The sequence below is a fragment of the Carica papaya genome, chromosome 6 (genome assembly GCF_054855325.1).
Source record: "Carica papaya isolate Zhongbai chromosome 6, ASM5485532v1, whole genome shotgun sequence".
In the NCBI taxonomy this organism is placed as follows: Eukaryota; Viridiplantae; Streptophyta; class Magnoliopsida; order Brassicales; family Caricaceae; genus Carica; species Carica papaya.
The window spans coordinates 35,593,690-35,613,620 of NC_142314.1; the positions used below are offsets into that span (position 1 = coordinate 35,593,690).

At 36.2% G+C, this 19,931-nt stretch overlaps 2 protein-coding genes across 11 annotated transcripts; both read right to left on the reverse strand.

Moving 5' to 3' along the window:
* Positions 1–3,132: 3,132 nt before the first annotated feature.
* LOC110807756 (phosphoribosylaminoimidazole carboxylase, chloroplastic-like) lies at positions 3,133–12,295 on the reverse strand. Of its 10 annotated transcripts, XM_088222532.1 has the most exons (16): positions 11,850–12,281; positions 11,365–11,583; positions 11,130–11,241; positions 10,540–10,602; positions 10,293–10,431; positions 9,696–9,751; positions 9,287–9,360; positions 8,968–9,115; positions 8,680–8,853; positions 8,013–8,100; positions 7,757–7,873; positions 6,314–6,411; positions 6,104–6,221; positions 5,117–5,211; positions 3,844–3,950; positions 3,133–3,653 (listed from the first exon to the last, which is right to left on the reverse strand). In XM_088222532.1, exons 1-16 carry the CDS (start codon positions 12,062–12,064, stop codon positions 3,560–3,562), a joined length of 1,917 nt encoding a protein of 638 aa, XP_088078658.1. In that variant the 5' UTR covers positions 12,065–12,281; the 3' UTR covers positions 3,133–3,559. The 10 variants fall into 10 exon arrangements, with proteins under 10 accessions (XP_088078658.1, XP_088078662.1, XP_088078665.1 ...); XM_088222536.1 differs by lacking the exon at positions 11,850–12,281 and having other exon boundaries at positions 11,130–11,245; positions 11,365–11,565; XM_088222535.1 differs by lacking the exon at positions 3,133–3,653 and having other exon boundaries at positions 3,849–3,987; positions 11,850–12,283.
* Positions 12,296–12,631: 336 nt separating this feature from the next.
* LOC110807741 (myosin-binding protein (Protein of unknown function, DUF593)) lies at positions 12,632–18,424 on the reverse strand. The gene is made up of 4 exons (XM_022032957.2): positions 18,145–18,424; positions 15,546–16,972; positions 13,474–15,229; positions 12,632–13,064 (listed from the first exon to the last, which is right to left on the reverse strand). Exons 2-3 carry the CDS (start codon positions 16,867–16,869, stop codon positions 13,521–13,523), a joined length of 3,033 nt encoding a protein of 1,010 aa, XP_021888649.2. The 5' UTR covers positions 16,870–16,972; positions 18,145–18,424; the 3' UTR covers positions 12,632–13,064; positions 13,474–13,520.
* Positions 18,425–19,931: the final 1,507 nt, after the last annotated feature.

Genomic DNA, 19,931 nt, shown 5'->3' on the forward strand with positions numbered 1-19,931 from the left:
TTTATATCACTGTGATCACCATTCTTTTCTCTACAGGTTGATCGGAGCCGAATCACCAAAACACGAACTTCACTGGAGAGCCGCCACACCCGAGAGCACCGCCGCCGGTAAGCTTCGGTTTTCCGTAATTTTTTGGCCCCCCGAGGGCCCTAGGGTTGTTTTATCGAAAGGATCGATGCAAGTGTGGCCGAATTCGGCCGAAAACGGCCAAACCGAGGCGAATCGCCTCCGCAAGCGGCAGCGTCGTCGCCGGAGCACGGCGGAGCCGCCGTGCCGGAATTGCGATATTGGCCAAAAAGGGGCCCTGGGCCTAATTTGGAATTTTTTGGAACACGTGCAGGTACCAGTAGTGCGTTTCAGTTCCCCGAAAAAAATTCAGAAAAAATTAGGGACAGCCTGTAGGCGCACTGTGAAGCCGTGTTCGGACCCCGAAACGAGTAAGGACCCCTCACCCTATTTCCTATCACGGTATTAAAGTTCAATAAATGATAAAACGATATTTCATGAATCAACGAATGTGTGAAATTGCTTAAGGTCGCTAATGGAGCCCGAGTCTAGTGTGGTTGTCGGTTAATTGTTATTTGCCATGTTTTACAGTTTTAAAAGCAGCATGAGGTTTGATGTTTTCATTTTATAGTTTCGTGTGCATATTTTACTGTTTTACCGATTATGGATTGAATGACTGGGATATTGATGCTGTACGTTGTCTGTTTGGCATAAATTACTGTTTTGCTTGTTTGTATGTGAATTGATGATGCTGACTGAGGGAAAAGAGAATGATAGATTATGTAAATGGGTAATTGTATAATGTGGTCAGCCTGACTAGATATCCTGGGAGATGGTGGACGAACCGGGTCCGTAGGGAACCCTACCGGGATTGTGGTCTCCCATACCGGACGGGGTATGGAGATCTTATGTGTTTTAGCGCCCATACCGGACAGGGTATGGGGACGGCCCGTTTCACCATCATACCGGACGGGGTATGGGGACGGCCCTGGAATATGATTTCAAGTGTTAAGGGTTAACGGGTAGCGGGACCCCTATGGATCCCCATGGATACTAGTGGGCTGGTAAAAGAGGAAAAATATGTTGTGTAACGATTGAATTACAAAAGGCTTGATAAGTATTATGTTATACAGTTCATATATGATTTCATGATGATGATAATGTTATTGCTTTCGTATACTGTTTTATGGATTCCATCGAGGTAAGTGGACGGTGAATGATTTATTATTGATAAAAGAATTTGTTGTAAATTATGCTCCATTGGTCTTTTTGTGTTTTCTATCCACCTTTACCTCCGTGACGGTGAGATATCGTGATGTATTTACTGGGCTAGTGTAGCTCATTCCTTATTTAATCATTTCAGATCAAGAAGACATCGTTCCCGAGCCGGTTCCGCAGGAGGACGACGAAGGGGACGCCTAAAGACTCCATAGTCACATTCGTATCTTTTATTTTCAAGTTTCTCATTTAGGTAGTTTGATATTTTATATTTTGTGAGCACGTTTTTGGTTTTAGTGTATGGGATGTTAATCGAATTTTGACTTCGCTTCCGCATTTAATAGTTTTAACACACATTTCATTTTAAATTTCCGGGGCTGTTACAATATATATATATATATATATGTTTAAATACACATTTAAAAGGCATAAAAGAAAATAAGAATCAAACAATTTCATTATTAGCAACTTCAAACAGATTATTTTACATCACAAGCACAATTTTGCTTCCAAACAATTGTGCCCAAAAAATGGAGTTGGGAAAAAAAAAAAAAGAAAAAAGAAAATGTTAAATTTTACAGCTTCATGATCATCAATCAACTGACAACAAATATATGTGTGTGTGTGTGTGTGTGTGTGTGGTGTGCGTGTATATATATACCCTTTTGAGTAAAAAAAAAAAATTAATTAATTAATGAACCAATAAATTAATCAAGAACTCGAATCTTGTTTCTGGGTCTCGTTGGCACCGGAGTTCCCCGCCGTGACAGCCCCAAAATCGACGACAATATCTGGAAACGCGGCGGCCGGAGCACGCGGGAACTGGCCTGCGACGTCCATTTCACTCAACGTACAGCGCCCACGGTTCCGGCCGGGAATGAACGTGCATGGGTTGCCACCCGACGGCGGCACAGGACCCCTTTGAAGAGACTGAACTATTAGGTTCTTCGCCAGCCATTGTTCCTCATCCAGTAACCTCACCGCCGCTGTTTTCTGCTCCAGAAAACACGATACTAACAAAACGGCGATTGCCCATTTCGCCATTGTTGTGAAAGATTCGCTTCTGATTTGCACGCCCATTATTCGCAACGACGTGAAAAGTTGATGAGCGGGAGTTTGAGTGGAAGTAATCGAGATTGGGGGATTAGTGTTTGTTGTAGACGATGAAGTGGGTTCTTGGAGGGGATTGGGGATGATCAATGACGATTAATTGTGGAGGAGAGATTTGCAGGGATGCTGTGTATCTATAAGTGTGTGTGTGTATATATATATACATATATGGGAGTTGACCGTCGAGCCGCGCTTTGAAGATTGAATTAGAGGGGGTCTAAATCAAAGGATGGACCTTGAAAATATGGACGAAAGCAAATAGGTAAGTTCATGTAATGTATATAGATATTATATGTACATATACATTAAATGTTAATCAACGGCATGATTAAAAGGAGATGTTGATCAACAATGGCTGAATTGGTCAAAGCCATTTTCATGTGTGTGGTTGAACAGTAGGCTGTGTTTGACCCAGTAGTAACTCAAGCCCATCAAAATTTGAGTTTTAACTTTCAGATCATAGGAACCAGATGAATGATCATTAGATTCTTTTTTATTTGTTTTAATTTCGTTTTACTGTGTTCATATTAGTATATATATATATATATATATGTCACAGTTAATTAATAAATATATAATTTTAATTAAAAATGGGTCTACTTCGGAGGTTTGATTTGATTTTTATTACAATGTTACATTTGACTTCTAAAACCATTCAAAAATAATTTTTTTTAAAAAAAAAATATTATTTTTTAAAATTTATCTACTTACAACATAGATTCTTATCCAAATTTTATAATTTTTTAGAATTATATATTTACAACAAAATTTATAAACATATAACTTACACCATTGAAATATAAAGAAATTAAAGTATATTTTATAAATAAAATTCATACATTTTAATAATTAAGCGACATCTTCATCTTCGTACTAATAATAACACCCACATAATCTACGTTCCGAGTTGTTAAATGAAACCCTAAAACTGCCCTATAGTCTCCTCTCGAGAAGATTAAAAACAAAAAATCTCCTGGTCATTCAAAAGGGTTTGTAATTGTCAGTGTAATGGGCAGGAGAGACTGAAAAAATGGGCACAAAGCTTAAAATTTCTGTAAAAAGAAGAGCAAACGCAATCTTTTGATTGAAGGCTTATTTGCTTCGACTTCCCCATGTTATATAAAACCTGCTTTTCAATCCCAGAAGTATGATTCTCTGCTTGTTGCTTGATCCACTCCGCCATTAACGAATGACTCGGAGAGTGGGAAGAGTATTCTTATAATGCTCAAGGATTCAAGTAAGATTCCCAACCATCTTTTTGTAGCTTCTCTGCTTTCGTCAAGACATCATCCCTTGTGTCTTCTTGATACTGGCTCATTCTGCATGTTCCATCGCATGCATGCAAATATAGGCAAGTTAGAATTTTTTTTAAGGTAACTACTGAGCATTTTTTGTGTTTCTTTTCTTCATACTTGTACTATCTAATCCCCGTCCGTGCATAGGCAAGATATAACTCGTTCATAATGCACGTTCAGAGAGAAAGAAAAAGGGAAAGAGAGAAAGAGAGACCTCGCCAGTAGGTCAGCATCGCCAACCCCCAACATCCTAACAGCCAGTAAGCCAGCATTTGTCGCATTGTTTACTGCCACTGTTGCAACTGGTACACCACTAGGCATCTGATTAATCAAGAGCAAAACCAATGTCACTTGACACCTAATTGACGCAAAAAACAGCAAAATATAAAATTAACATTGTTATCGACTATGATTTTGGAAGATTAAATATGCATGATATCCGTTTTTCTTTCAAATATTACTTTAGCACAACAGCAACATGTAGAACTGATATTATAGCATGGTATGCATTATCGAAGTCTAGGGTGGAACCAAATCAGGCTCAACATCCAACTACTTGACCTTGAGCCAAATTTGACCCGTGAAGCTAACCGGAGTCTTATATTTGGCTGAAAAGCTAGTGAACCTTTTATTTATCTATCAATTGTATACAATTATGTATACATTTATTTAATATTTATATTTATAACATAATTGTGTATGTTTAATTTTTAATTTAGGGGTTATTTTCTCTTTTCATCTTTCATCTCAGTTTCCCATTATCTTAGAGTGTCTTGCTGATTTTCCATCTCCCAATCTCTCATTTGTGTCATATCTTATTACCTCCAGCTTCAACAAACCTAGCTTTAAGACTTCATAATCTCTCCATGTTTCAGAACAACATATCAACAACATAGTTGAATTCTTTCATCAATCCATAACTAACTGTGATTTTCAAAGGTAATGTGCCTTTTATGTGAATTCCAAATTTTGGATCTGAATTTCTCTGCAACGATCTTTGGAGCTGGAGGTTGTGGGTCTTCTTCTGGTCTAAGGTTGGGTGAGTTGAGAATTTAAACTCAGCAAAATGGAGGAAAAATATTAAATTTATGTGTTAATAAAACAGCCTTTTATGAATTTGTAATTTTTTAGTGAATAAAAACACATTAAAGAAAGTGGAATGAAGTACATGCATAATATCAATCTTGTTCAGGATCAGGCTTGATTTGGTCAGGATCTTTTACCAAGTTTCCTTCAAATACAAATTTGAACCTTTTAGTTTCCATTGCTAGCTAAGCTCGAGCTCAAAAAGATCAAATAAGCTTTTAGCCAAACTCAAGCTCAGCGACATTTAATCAAACTGAATTTGAATGCTCAAATATTTGGTTTGGTTAGTTTCCAACGCTATTAGAGTCAAATAATGCTGTCCGAGACACTTTATTTTAGGGGGGTTGGGTTCAAGATCAGGCATTTAAAATAAAGTTTCACAGCACTTAAGAAACCCATACCTGCACAATCGACAATAGAGAATCAATTCCATCCAGTGTAGAAGCACGAACAGGAACACCAATAACCGGCAAGGGAGTAAGTGCAGCTACCATACCTAGAGTTCAGGGTAGAGAATTATTAAACAACAAGGATTCTTGATGCCTGAGAATGATGCTATATGAGGGAGGTAAAATTATAGAAGAAAAAAAAATTATCAAAACAAAGTAAAAAATTGTCTCTAGCCAATGCTTCATCGGAGGATTCGAATGAAATTTTAATCAAACATCCCACTTTGGCGCTTGCGGACAAGCTTCAATTTGAGGAGGGAAAAATGTTACACCACACAGAAAGAGGAACCTCATCCAGTTATTCAAAACAAATTAGCAGGAAAAACATATATGCGTATGGACCCATATAAGCAACAAAGTGAAGGAGTTAAAATCTATAGTTAAATTAGGAAGTTGTTTTATTTAAGTAACTAATAAGAGTGATAATTCTTTAAGAATTTATATTAAGTATTTAGATTTTGACATGGATTAGCAAATTAGAATAAAACTAAGACTATGATTACTAGAGTAATAAATAGATTAAGATTAGGAATTAGAATCAAACTAGGACTATCATTCCTAAAATTGTAATAGGAATCTAATTCTATTAGTTTCTCTATAAATACACCTATTATCATGAATAAAATTATCAAGCTATTAATTTAAGAGTTTCTCTCTAAAAGATTGGAGGTTCCCTTGAATGAGTCTCATCATAGGCTGGCAAGGCTGGAAAACCAGGAAGCAAGCAGCATACTTGCTTCAGGATTTCACACTAGCCGGTACTGTGACCAGATCCAGAGCCTGGGACTCTGACAACCATTGATGTAAAAAGTTGTCTCTCGTGATTAAAAACCACATTTTGATACTTACTTCTAATTTTCTCTTATTTTCATTAATTTTTTCAATTTTACCCTGTTTAAGGAATCGTCCCACTATATGAAGCATAGCTTATCAACCTACCTGGCAAATGAGCTGCACCACCAGCACCAGCAATAATAACCTGAATGCCATGCTTTTGTGCCGATGACGCATATGAAAACATCAGCTCAGGAGTCCGATGTGCTGACACTATTCTAACCTGCAATTGTTGATAATGAAGATCAAGCAGAATTTCCAGAATCAAGCTGACTGACAAATTCCAAAGGGAATATTAGATCGTGATAATATCACCTCATGGGGTACACCAAACATGCTAAGCATTCGAGCGGCGTCCTTCATAACAGGAAGATCTGAATCAGAGCCCATTATAATCCCAACACGGGGTGGAACTGCATTTGCAGACAATGGTGGAAAATCATGTACTTAAGATAAGAACCTTTCCTATAAAAAAAGAAGATAGAGGTATAAGCTTACAAGAAGTAAGAGGAAGCATATGTTTTATTTTAACAATTTTGCGTAGGTATTATCTATTCAACGCAAGCCAGCAGAATGAGGCATTTCCCCATTTTCAGTTCACAGGCCTAATTAACTTTGCAAGAACTTTGTTGTTTAATTATTAACTAGGAATTAAGTTCTGTCAACAGTATATATTATTCCAGTAGACAGAAGCCAACTGAACTCAATGTTTTGCCTCAAAAGAAAAGAAACAATTCGTTCACTTGTCACCAAGGGGCGCCACCCTTTTACAAGAGATTTAAAAGAACATAGTCATCAAAATACCTTCAAGATCCCCTGAATGTTCCCAGTTACTGAAGGGACGACCCTTACAATTTTTTTTTTTGAGAAGAATGTGTAAGACATTAATTAGGCGCCAAGGGGGCACACCACCGAGTACACGAAATTTACAACTCGGTAAGAATATTTACAATGAGCCCAAAATCATCAAAACTATCAAGGTTGTGTCCTAACATAATAGAACCAAAAAGGTGTAACCATTTGTCCTTGATATTAACAAAATTCCTCTCAATACCCTCAAAAATTCTATTGTTTCTTTCTTTCCAAACAATCCAGAATATAGTGAGTGGAATTAGTCGGAAGCACTTGTTCTTGAAAGTGAGACCCTCCCAAGCAAGAAGTTCAGCCTTGATGGAGCCTGCTATAACCCATTGAATACCCATTAAACTGTAGAGGTCAGTCCACAGACTGTAAGTGGTTGGGCACCATAACAGAAGGTGCCTGCAGCTTTCCAAGTTGGATTTGCATAAGGGGCATCTATTAACCAGTTGGAAACCTCTCTTCATGAGCCTGTCAATGATCCAGATGCATTCTATACAACCTATATATACATAGAAGGATGTGAGTAACTGTGTTTCTCTGGCTGTCACTAGTTCTTAACCCGGATCAAGGACATAACTCAGGACTCACTGAGCCTGCCACCACCTAGCTAATGCTGACAAGACACAAAAACGTATTTCAAAAAATGAACTCAACATATAGTAGTTGACGTGAGAAAAGAGCTCAGATCACAAAATAGAAGCCCTGCCTGTCTCAATTTAAGTGATCATATTGGCACTTGCTTCTGGGAGTACCTCCTAAATAAATATGCATAAGACATGGGAAAAAAAATGGAAAAACCACACAACTGACAAAAGAGAACCTTGCTTTAGTTCATCAACATCATGCTGTTCAGACCACAAGATTTTGTAAATACCAGCTCATAGTAAGGAAACTGACCTGAGGATCGAGAATCAATACCCTCCTCGTTCAGCATTGATTTTAGCCGTGTTTCTATGATACCCATAGAAGGGCCAACTATGGTGATATGACCCATTTTCCGTTGCTTTCGCATATCTGATAGATCATTATGACATGCCAATATTGTTAACAACAAAAAAACAAATAGAGAGAGAATCATCTTCTTTTTCTTAAAACAACATATCGAAAGAGGATAAAACATTAATGACCCAGCAGAAGTGAACCAAAGTCTAACCTGGCTTATCATACCAATGAACTGTCGCCCCTGGAATTTGCAATGCCCTAGCAATCAATTGATGAGCCAAGTAGAAACCAGCCTCGCCCTAATGGTAGAAAATATTTGATTTATTACTGACTAGTATGGTAGCAGTAAATCCAGTAAGCAACATTACAGTATACCTTCCTTGAAACAAATTGAAAAGGATGAACACAAATCATATAATTTATCGACTAATAGTTTCTCTAATAGCAAGTATCAGTATTAATGACAAACATATCCACATTTATATTGTCCATGGCTCATAGTAGCAGCCCTTTCTTACACCATCTTGAACTGATGTACTGAAATGGGCCCACAGAAGAGAGCCTTGACCAACATAAGATCCAGTCCCCATCACTCCTCTTTCTCCTCCCAAGTGGACCCATAATATCAATTTCCTATACACATAACATGTTAGATGCAGATCAAAAAAATTTTAAAGAAAAATCCAGGTCTCGCTCAACCACTAGAGCAGCTAAAAAAACCTACTAAGCAAAACCCTACTAGTGCAAAGACTTCTTTGCAACAAGTGACCATGAAGCATAGCCGTTTTCCATGTTGGATACAAGAAAATATCGAAAAACAATTTATCCTAAAAAATTATTATTAAAATTGCAATGGGAGAGGAAGCTTATAATTTCACCTCATCTTCACCCAGCATGTTGTACATAATAGCAGCTGGAGCTTTCATTGATGGATCCCCAAGTGGAAGACCAACAACAGCCCGCAGATGCTGCTCAAATTGGGAAGTATAGCAGGATTCAATAGTGTGATGACCACTATTGTGAGGTCTAGGGGCCACTTCATTTAATAGAATCTGTAAAGAGATAAACAAATTCGTAAGTTAGGCAAAAGCAGCAAATTACTTAAACTAAGAGACCAAATATTGTAATGCAACTTAACCATGGAAAGAAAAAGACAAAACTATAACCTGACCGTCCCCTGTCAAAAATAGCTCCACCGCAAAAACTCCAGCCCCCTCTAATGAACTAATTGCTCCGTGTGCAACATCATTGGCTAGTTTCCTGATTTTCCAAGGCACATCAGCAGGTGCCTTGACAATGTGGCATATGTTTTCCCTACAAAGTCAATAACTCTAAGTCTACAATCAAATATGAAGCATGCAGAATCAATATCAAACGACAATGTGAATTGCATCTGGAGAACTAAATCTACTTGAAATAAAAGCACAATAAAAGAGAGCAAAACGGTTATCAAGACAAAATGCATGAATAGAACCAGCATCAAACCTGTGGATAGTTTCAACAACAGGATAGCATAAGATGGAATTGTCTCTTCCCCTTGCCACAATGACTGCTAGCTCCTTAAAAAGTCAAAAGAAGAGAGGAACAAAATGCCTTAGTATCTTAAAATTTTTTAAAAGAACAAGAGGAAAGAATAGATCTACAGAAGGCATTATCTCAGCTTTACTACATTTTTTCCCGTCTTTCCTAGCAAAACATTTCTAAGAATTTTTCCGAAATCATAGTGGAAAAAAGTAAATTATCACTCTAAAACAATCCCAAACATTAGATGAAAGCTTATTTCCCATGACTTAAGAAAACTTAAATTAGTTCCCATGCACGCATACATTTATCTGAAAATACAGATACTTGAATAAATTATAACTGAAGTCAGTAGTACATCCTAGAAATCAACCTTCACAAAGGGAGCCCATTTCTCAACATATAGACCACCGTTAAATCCTCCAAGAGCTGCATAAAAAATGAAAAGTTCAAAATCAATTAGAAAGCTGGCTGCCTACCATAGTAAAAATTACAAAAAATAAACCATGAAAAATAATGATTGTTTCAAAAGGTATAAAAAGGAGTCAATGCTGAGTAGAAGGAAATATTAGTTTCCATAATGCAACCCATAGATTCTTCAAGTATCAGACCAACTTCTATTTAACAATGAGAAGTATTTATATGTATCTCTGTTTATGAGAACTTATAATGATAGTATCCTTTGATAGGATGAGATACATACCAGCTATGCCTGTGATTTATGAAATGATAAATGAAGACTGTATCAACTTTTGATGTTCAAAGAACTAAATCCAAATGACTATTTCAAAGAAAAAAATAACTAAATCCAAATGACAAATCAAATACACTTAGCAGTTGGCTGATATCACGCCTCTATTATTTACTGGCCGGAAATAAATAATTAGAACATCACATGAATTTTAATATCGACACTGAATTATAAGAATTATGAAATAGTTCTTGTCACAATAACTAATGATCACTTCACCAGTTACAGCAGAAGAAATCTCCTCTTCACTATTAGCAACAGAATTTCCACGTCCATCATAAGCTAATCTTCTGCTCTTGATCATAAGAGGATAGCCGAATAAGTCACCTGCCCTTTTTGCTCCTTCAAGATCATCTATCTGCCACATCCATGTTTGGATATCATTAGCTTAATTCAACTTCTACTAACTTTTACAGAAACCTTTTTTGGTAAATCCTTCAGAGAAATACTTATGAAAAGCAACAACCTGCATAAACTCAGGCAACGGAATGCCATGCCGAGAAAAATGGACTTTCTGCATGTATTTGTCCTGTAAAGGCAGAAAAAATAGTGCCAGCAAGATAAATCCTGTCATCAAAAAACAGATCATAGTTGCTATTAACAAACTCAAATTTAGGAAAACAAGGAAGACATGAGGGGGAAGCAACATAATTTTAGAGGAAAGTTGCAAATGGGGTTGCCCGTTACTGCAAACACTATGAACTGCAATAGTCATTCTAATGCATGACAAGCAGCAGAGAACAGACTAACTTAGATTACTGATTTATGTAAAGAACTACAGATGAACTAAACAGAGAACAGATTCTGAAGCCAATAGTCAACTATAAGGTGAACCAGAGCTTACATAATGCCTGAGCCTCTAGGTAATGCACCAAAAGGCTTCTAATCATGAGAATGGTTCCTTGTCATATCATATCATACCATCAAAGATGAATGGACTAGAGCAGAACAAAAAAATACTTCCGGAGAAGAGAGTTCAAAATTTTTTTTGCTAGCAAAATATTTATCAATAGTCATGGCAGCTGAAATCAACTCTAAAGATGACCAAAGGCATACCTGTATTATCCGAATGGTAGAGGCTTTAGGTTCACAATCTACTCCTTGTTGCTCAAGCTTTTCTAGAGTGGCAACATCAACATGTTCAATTTCAACAGTCAATACTCCACATCTAACTACCCAGAAGAAAAATCAGCATATTAGAATACCTCTAATCCAATCACCAAACGTCAATTAAAAAAAGTATAAAAAAAAGGAAATGGCATAAAAGAAAATCAGCTCAAAAAATCTGAACCTTTTTGCAAATTCCTGAACTGTAGCACTATCATCAAAGCTCCCAACCATATGGTCATAAGCCAATGCACTTGCCGGGCAATTTTCTGTAGGATCCAAGACCATAACTTTGATGGCCATTTTTGAAGCTGCCTGGCACAGCATACGACCCAGTTGTCCTCCTCCCAGCACACCAACTATCACCTCCGATAGTCCATGTACAGGCACATCCTCCTTACCACTTAGACAGAGAATCTTTGTGTTAAAAAAGGGGGAAAAAATCACTTCTACGACTATAGCCTCACTGGGTAAGTCCATACTAGTTACTAAAAGCAAAAACTTGAAAGAAAAAACCGAAACCATCCCTTCAAAACACTGTAGTGAATTCTTTTGATTAACATTACAGAAACCTGTGTTGCTCTCTGCTCTAAAAATCAACCCCACCACAAAGTCAAAGAATATCATAGCATCCCATAGAAAAATAACTTCCACAAGCAGAATTTATACCTAGAAGTAGACTCGTGAGAATCGTGTGAAGCTCGACAAGCCAACACTGGGTTATAACGCTTGGGAGAAGAGCAGTGAAGCTTGTAGTTCTCCATGCAGAAGCCTAGTGAGTGCTTTCTTCTCAGCAAAAACCGAGAATTGAAGGAATAAGCAGAAGCACAGAAGACAGATTCTGGGTGTTTTGAGAACGCGGTGAGGGTGTTTTGTTTTAACATCTTATGAGTTTATCTTCGATTAAATCGACGAAATGGCAAGAACTCGGAGACGAGCAGGGAAGAAAGCTTCTTTACTGTTAGCGCCTCAGCGGCGCCTCTCGTCTGCTCTCAAACTCTTTCAAGTTCCCCAATTTCTCTCATGGGTAAAAACGTTTTGAGTAAAATTACAGCTAACAGAAATAATGAATTTTTCCTCGGATACTTTCAATTTTTTTTGAAGAAAACCAGAAAGGAAAGGAGGAATCTTTTTGAAAATAATGAATTTAATATATTTTATTTTATTAACATTTATCTATAAATTCTTATAATCAAATTAAACACCAAATTGTAATGGAGTCCTTGAATTTTTGGGTTCAAACAAATATCATAACTTTAGAATAATAATTTTTTTCACTATCACAGTTTCTAAAGTTCTTTCTAATTTTTGCCATTTTTATATTCATAAAAAAAATTCACAGGTAGAGATTATTTCAGCATAGCCAAAAACTTATTCAACAATATTTTGATAAAATTACAGTGACAAATACTAAATTTATTTAGTTGAAATATGTATAACGGGATAAAAACTCTGATCCAACCTTTTTTTCTTCACTTAAAAGGAAAGTAAGAATTACTTGTGTTTTAGTTTTAATATACAACAAGCTGACTAATTATTTTCAACCTACCAAAGTAGTAAAGCTTTACACAAAAATTTCACCCCCTTGTACAATTCACTCTGCTTATCAATCTTCAACCCTAATTTGGAGAAAAAATATGCTAATATCCACACTCTTCACACTCAGTATTACAAACAGGAGAAAAGATAAACCCTTCATCAAATCCATCTATACAGCAATATGTTAGCTATCAAAACACTCTCCCACTCAAAAGAAAAAGAGCAGAATTAGAAAAAAAGCCATTGATTTTGTATAATTGATAGCCAGTCTTGATTAACCAGGCTTCAATTCTGTCACATTCAACCTCCTTTCTGGGAAATCTGCGTGTCATCGTTCTCCGATATCTGAGAGAATCACATGGTAAGTGACTAGAAAGTTAAAGCATAGAAACCAGAAAATTGTCATGAAGAATACAGAATGAAGATGCAATGGAACAGTATGGCAAAATCTAACTGGTGTATTATTCCAAATAGCCACTTTAGTTCCTTGGAAGAAGGAAAGAGATGCTTATTTTCCCTTCTCGGGTTCGAATATCAAATTTAAGTTTTCAAATGAATGTCCTTCCTTATAAAGAATTCAGAGCGCTTGAGATATTTCTTAAGGACGGGAAGAAGCATTAACAAGAGAATTGTTGCACTAAAATAGATATTTTCAAGAACTTTTCAATTAGATAAAATGCATAGGATCTTGTGTATTAAAAGGGGGAAGAGAATTCACATCTTTGACCTTCCAGTAGTGTACTGAAGTACCCACCTTTTATGGTGTTAACATAAAGATTCTCAAGTGGAAGCCCGATCTTTTCATCTTATCCCGATCCTCCTTAATGCTTCCAAGTGAGAAGCTATTTCCCGAATAAATTGCAGGCCCTCCTCTTCATCTCTTAGCGAGTTAATGGCATGCTCAAGAAAATTCTGGTCTGCCTTGAGTGTTTCTAGTTTTTCATTTAGATCAGATATTTCATTTTCAAGAGAAGATAAATCGGTACCTTTGCATTCTACAGGCAAGTTTTCCCCGCTATAATCTTCAAGCAAGGAAGCATGTGACTTCTCTCCTTGTTCAGGAATATTATTTTCCATTGAAAACCTATTCCTGTTATGTTCCAAGTCCCCTTCGTGTTCAGAACATTCACCATTACCCAAGTCTGAGTATATTCCATTATTAGAAAAAAGATGAAGCTTCTTCTCTATTTTTTTCAAACTCTCAAGAATATACAATGTTTCGTCTTCAAATCCCAGCAGTGAATTCTTCAAGGCACCCTTATCCATATCCCTCACTGATGTGTCTGTTCCCTCAAGTTTGTCAAAGATAGTAGGTTTCTCAGTGACTGAATTTGTAATTTCACCCATGCTTTCTTTAGCACAATTGCCTTCTGGGTTATCGACTTCCTTCTCTACTGCCCTCGAACTGGAAGTTGCATCCATAACATTCTCGGAGATTGCTTCATTCGAGAACTTTTGCCTATAAAATTCAAATGCTGCCTCGAGATCTTGAATCTCCTTCTCCTTTTCAGCAAGAAGATCGTTTGTTTTTTGCAGTGCTTCCATATCATACTCAGCTTGCTCTTCCATCATTCTTATGTTCTGCAAGGCATCCATTTGGAGAATTGCCTTCTCTTCCTGAAGCCTAGTAATCATGGCCATTGCTTGGTTTACTGCAACTGTAGAGGCACTTCTTTCTTCCTCCAATTCCTTATACAAAGCAGTCAATAATTTCCTGTCATGCTCAACCTGCCTTTTTAACCGATCAACCTCACTCTCACCTTCAATTTCACTAACAAGACTTCCGTCCAGGGATAAGTTAGACTCATTTCTCTCAAGTGAGGTCCTCCTCTGAAGTAATTGGATTCCATTAGAGCTAGAAGCATCAGGAGTCCTTAGGTCATCACCACTTACGGACAACTTAGGGCTTATATCATTCAGGGATTGCTCAATCCCCCTAGCAGATAATTGCGACAGCAAGGCTTTCAGGTCTTCGGTAAGTCTTGAAGAATCACGACTAGTCCACTGTTCTGCGAGCAAATCAGACTGTTGTTTTCCCTTGTTGCCTACAGCTATCTTATAAGCATCACTCAGATCCAGGGTGTCGCCTACTTGCACACTAAGCTCACCTGTAGAAGAGTTTAGTTCCGGATCTGCTTCAGTTGTAACAAGTCTACTAAGATCACCTGTAGAAGGGTTTATTTCCGGAGCTGCTTCAGTTGTAACAAGTCTACTAAGGTCACCTGTAGAAGGGTTTATTTCTGGAGCTGCTTCAGTTGTAACAAGTCTACTAAGGTCACCTGTAGAAGGGTTTATTTCCGGAGCTGCTTCAATTGTAACAAATCTACTAAGGTCACTTGTAGAAGGGTTTAGTTTTGGAGCTGCTTCAGTTGTAACAAATCTACTAAGGTCACCTGTAGAAAGGTTTATTTCGGGAGCTGCTTCAGTTGGAACAAGTCTACTTCTGGCCTGACAAATGTTCTCTGACTCTGTAACAGCTGGCTCCGTGACTTCGACAATGTTTGCAACACCTGATCCAGGAGTCAGATAGGTACCATGTACAATAAATTCTCAACTGTCTTTTGATACGAATCTCAAGATTGAAAATAGTACTTCAATTTCAGAAATCCACATGGTTCATCTTGCATATGGTGGATACATGCAAGAAGAACCTCTCGTATATTAAGATAATTTATTAGAAGATTCAGTTGTTTATAGCAACATCAAGGATGACTTCATCTTATAGGACAAATAAAAGAGTAGATGGATGAGATGCACCTTATAGATACTGTGGAAATATATATTCATATCCTCAAAATTAAATATTAAGCATTTATTGATACTTACAGCTTTCTTTTAATCCTTCAACAGGGGATTCTGCAGCGTCTAAAGATGGAACAGTGTCATCAAACGAAACAATTTTAGCCTGTTCTGGTACTTCTACTTCGAGAGGATCTTCATGGGCATTTGATGATGAAGGCATATCATCAAGTGGGAGAATCTTGCTTGCTTTTGACACTTCAAGAAAGCTTTCATTGGTATTTGATGATGGAAAGGCATCACCATTGGGAATAAGCTTGCTGTCATTTGAAACATCAACAGGAGTTTTCAAATCACTTGAGAGCGTAGGTATCAGTTCAGGAAGGGGGTTAAGCTCAGCCAGCACAGACGTATTAGTTTTGCAATTGCTTGGTTGCCAGTTAAGTTCTTCCAGTCCATCCCCAACTGCAACCTTAGATTCTAGGGATGCACCATTATGATGCTTGATGACCTCTGATTCTTCCTCGGAAACAAAACCAGAAGGCTGGGGAGCAAAAGCTGGATCTATCAACTTCTCTGTAGCGGCAATATCAGACAGACTAATAATACCATGTTCCAACTGAATCCATTGAACAGCATGATCTTCTGTCTGATTATCAGCTTCACGAATTGGAGCAATGGTTTCATCCTCAGAATATGCTTCAGATCCAGTTTCAGAATTAACCTTAAGTTCTCTATATGCTATATGAGACAATGGATGAGACTCAATATTTTCCTGATGAGTAGTTCTAGTCGGCAACTGTATCTCATATTCTCTATGTCCAACACCACCCTGCAAATGTATATCAGGCTCAGCAGCCTCAGACACACCTGACTTGGACCACAAGAGGTTTCTGGCATACCCTCTTGATACCCATGGCTGATTACAACAAGAACATTTCCTTGTGCTCGAATGAACAGGATTATCATCCTCGAGCAAAGGTTCCTCATTAAAACTGGAGCCAGAATTCTCCCCCAGTTTCCCAACCAATAATCTGTATGTTTCAGCATTGGACTTATTGATTGTTGCAAATGAAAAGAGGCAACTTTCACACATTCCATGGACATCAACAAGCTTGTTATGGGCATGACAGAAAACTAAGGATGAGATTTCCAGCTTATGGTTTGCACAAATCAAATCCAAGTAATACTTCAGTTTTTCATTGCCAAAGAAATGATCAAGTCGAGAGCATAGAAGGCACGGAGATTGCAGTTCGCAATAATGAGCAAATATCGTAAGCAAGTATGAGAAAACAGCATTAATAAAAAGCATAAAAATCAGCAACCATTCAAAAAGAGCTGATTTCAAAGCTCGATTAAAACCACAGGAAATGTTCAATGTTTTTACAGATAAAGCTCCCCTCGCAGCCATAGTTTACAGACAAATGACTTCAGGATGAGTTGTTGACTACTTAAGACGGAATGACCTCCAATCCTTCCGAAACAAAATTGTTAATCCAAGGTGATCTTTAACACTGTAGCCATGAACAATCAACAAAGATCAGGGTAAATGGAAAAGGATAACTCATAGGCGAAAAGAATATAAACCAAAAGAACAGGAAAAGTAGGTTTGATTTTAAACAGTGAAGCTAAATAAGAACTAATAAACATATGAATCAACTACCTCTAAAGAGCAATCCATTCTTTCATCCAATATTATCAACCCACAAGCAAAGAAATTTTATATGAAATATGAGAAAGAAAATTTTCTAATTCAGTGCTTGGATATATGAAATCCTAACATAAAAACATCAAAAACAGAAATGGTAAATCCTTGATGAAATAGGAGAAAATTGCAAAACCTATCCCATAAGGGTATAAAATAATGAATCAACATCTTTCCGAATCCGAATTCATGCAAACCAGCTAGCAATAAAGGCAACCATAAACCACATGCAAGCACAGATAAACAGACAATCTGCAGTAAAGAACCTTAAACAAGAATCAATACTAATAGCACAACCATTGCAATCAAATTCAAAAAAATCAAGAATGAATCACCACAAAGACCAAAACATCTATCTGAAATCAGAAACTAGCAAGCCAAACTTCTCAAATTAAAACACACAAGAGTATATGCCAAGGTGTACACCTATCATAGGATGGCAATCCACCCAGAGAACTTGATAGGCATATATCAAAAAAATAGAAGCTAATTATTAACAGACCCATCCAGGAAAGACCCTAATTCTAATCAAAACTAGGAAGATAAGTTCTAAGTGAAAAGTCAAAACCTAATTCTAAAAGAACAGTACAAAATATGCCCCCAAAAAGAAGCTAACAGAACAAAGCATCATAATCATCACCTTTTGAAGTTACAACACTAAATTATGACCTAAAAGGGGTTAATAAAACGAAACTTACATTAAACAATTATTAACAACGAAGACAGACCCTTTCTCATGAAAACCAGTTTATCCCTAGAGCAAAAAAGACCTAAAAATTTAAGCAAAAACCAGCAGAAAATAAAACGATTAAATCTAATGAAATTCCAAAGACGATCCAACAAGACCTAACAAATATCCGGAATCAGAAACCAACAAATCAAATTTATTTAGCAGCAAACAAATCCATTCAACATCATATAACACGACGCCCAGAAGATATAATGAAGCAGAAACGTCATCTGCTGAAATAGAAAGCTGACCTTCTTTGTATGATAAATCCAAGAGAAAACATTGAGAATTCAGAGGCAAATCGTCAAAACAAAACGATCCATCTCCATATTCATGACAGAAGACAAAACCCATGTACCAGTTCACAGAGAAAGAACTAAACAATACACACAAAAAAAAAAATAATGATTTTTGAAATAATTAAAACATCAAAGAGCTCACGTAGTTCCTCACATATATTATTTCCAGCATTATTATTATATATGAAGAAAAGGAGTCTTTTACCACAGCCGACAAAGGCCAAAAAGTCGGCTGCTGAAAGAGAAAACGACACCTACCGAAAGTAACCCTCCATTAAAGAAAATCGCAAAGGAAATAGGAGCAAGGTCACTTTTTGATTATTCTACGAGTTTACAGCAAGATTCTACATGGAATTCACTATAAAAATTAGTTTTTTTTTAATTTATATTTTATTTATATACATATACATGTTATGTATGTATCTCCTTTCTTCTAAACTACAAACAAATTGAAGGGCTGGGAAGAAGACAACATACAAACCCATGAAAGAGAGAAAAACAATATAGAATAACATGTCGTTGTCATATTTTCACTACTCTGACTTGTCGGTGAAAAAGTTAAGGTAACCGACCAATGGAAATTAACGGTAGAGGAAGATGCCGACCAATGAGATGTTAGTTTGAGGTAGCTGCCACGACGTCACGGCACTATAAATTTTTTCCTCCACGAGAAATGATTTGACCGTTAAACCAACTGAAATATAGATTGTCATTATCTTCATTTACCAAATTTACCCTCTACTTTATTAAAAATACCATGGAGGTCCTGTTGACTCCCAAGTCAAAAGTCAAACAAAGGCAAGCCCATCTTCATATCTCAAATTATATTAGGTTAAACTCGAGTTAATTACTTTTATTAATCCAATTTAATTCTTTTGTTAAATTTTACATTTAAATTAATTGAAATTTTCAATGTCATTTCGTCAAATTTTAATATCGCGATGGGCATACGGAGTCAAACAAACGACCTATTCAATATAAACTCAACATATTTCAATTTTTATCTTCATTTTTTTTAACTTAGTATATATGTTTATATTCGACATCTTTTATTAAATTTTCCATCGAGACCTAATTAGATCAATAATGAAAATAAAATTTTTAATTAATATTTAAAATATGGTTGGTCAAATTGAGAATTAATTCAAAAATAAAAGACTAATCGTAAAAATAAACTAAGAATTTGAGTATGATTCAATTAAATAAGATAATATAAATACGCATAGAATATTTCTATGTTTTATAAAATTGTACCATATAATTCTATTTATATCAATATATTCGTCAAAAAATTTATCTTAATGTTTTTAAAAATAATAGACGAGAGGATTTTATTTTTTCTTTTCCATTTCAAACAGATTCTTAATAATGTGGATCAAAACATCATTATAATCATAATAAGATATTAGTTCGAAATAAGAAGAGTTATATGGATAATAAAATTGTATTATAAAATTTTTTTCGAGACCTTACAATTATTAAAAAATTTATAACTCATGCAATACAAATATTTACAATCTTAAAATTATGTATTTATTTATAGAAGATAAACATAAATACATACATACATAATTATAATTGTGAATTCATAATCAATTTTATAATTCTAAACATTACTTATTTTATAGTCGGCAAAGAAAACGTGAAAGAAAAAATAGGGGCCAAAAGGCAAAATTCCAAAAGTATAAGGACTCGATCCGCAAAAGAAAATATTTTGACCTAAATACCCTCCTTTCTCT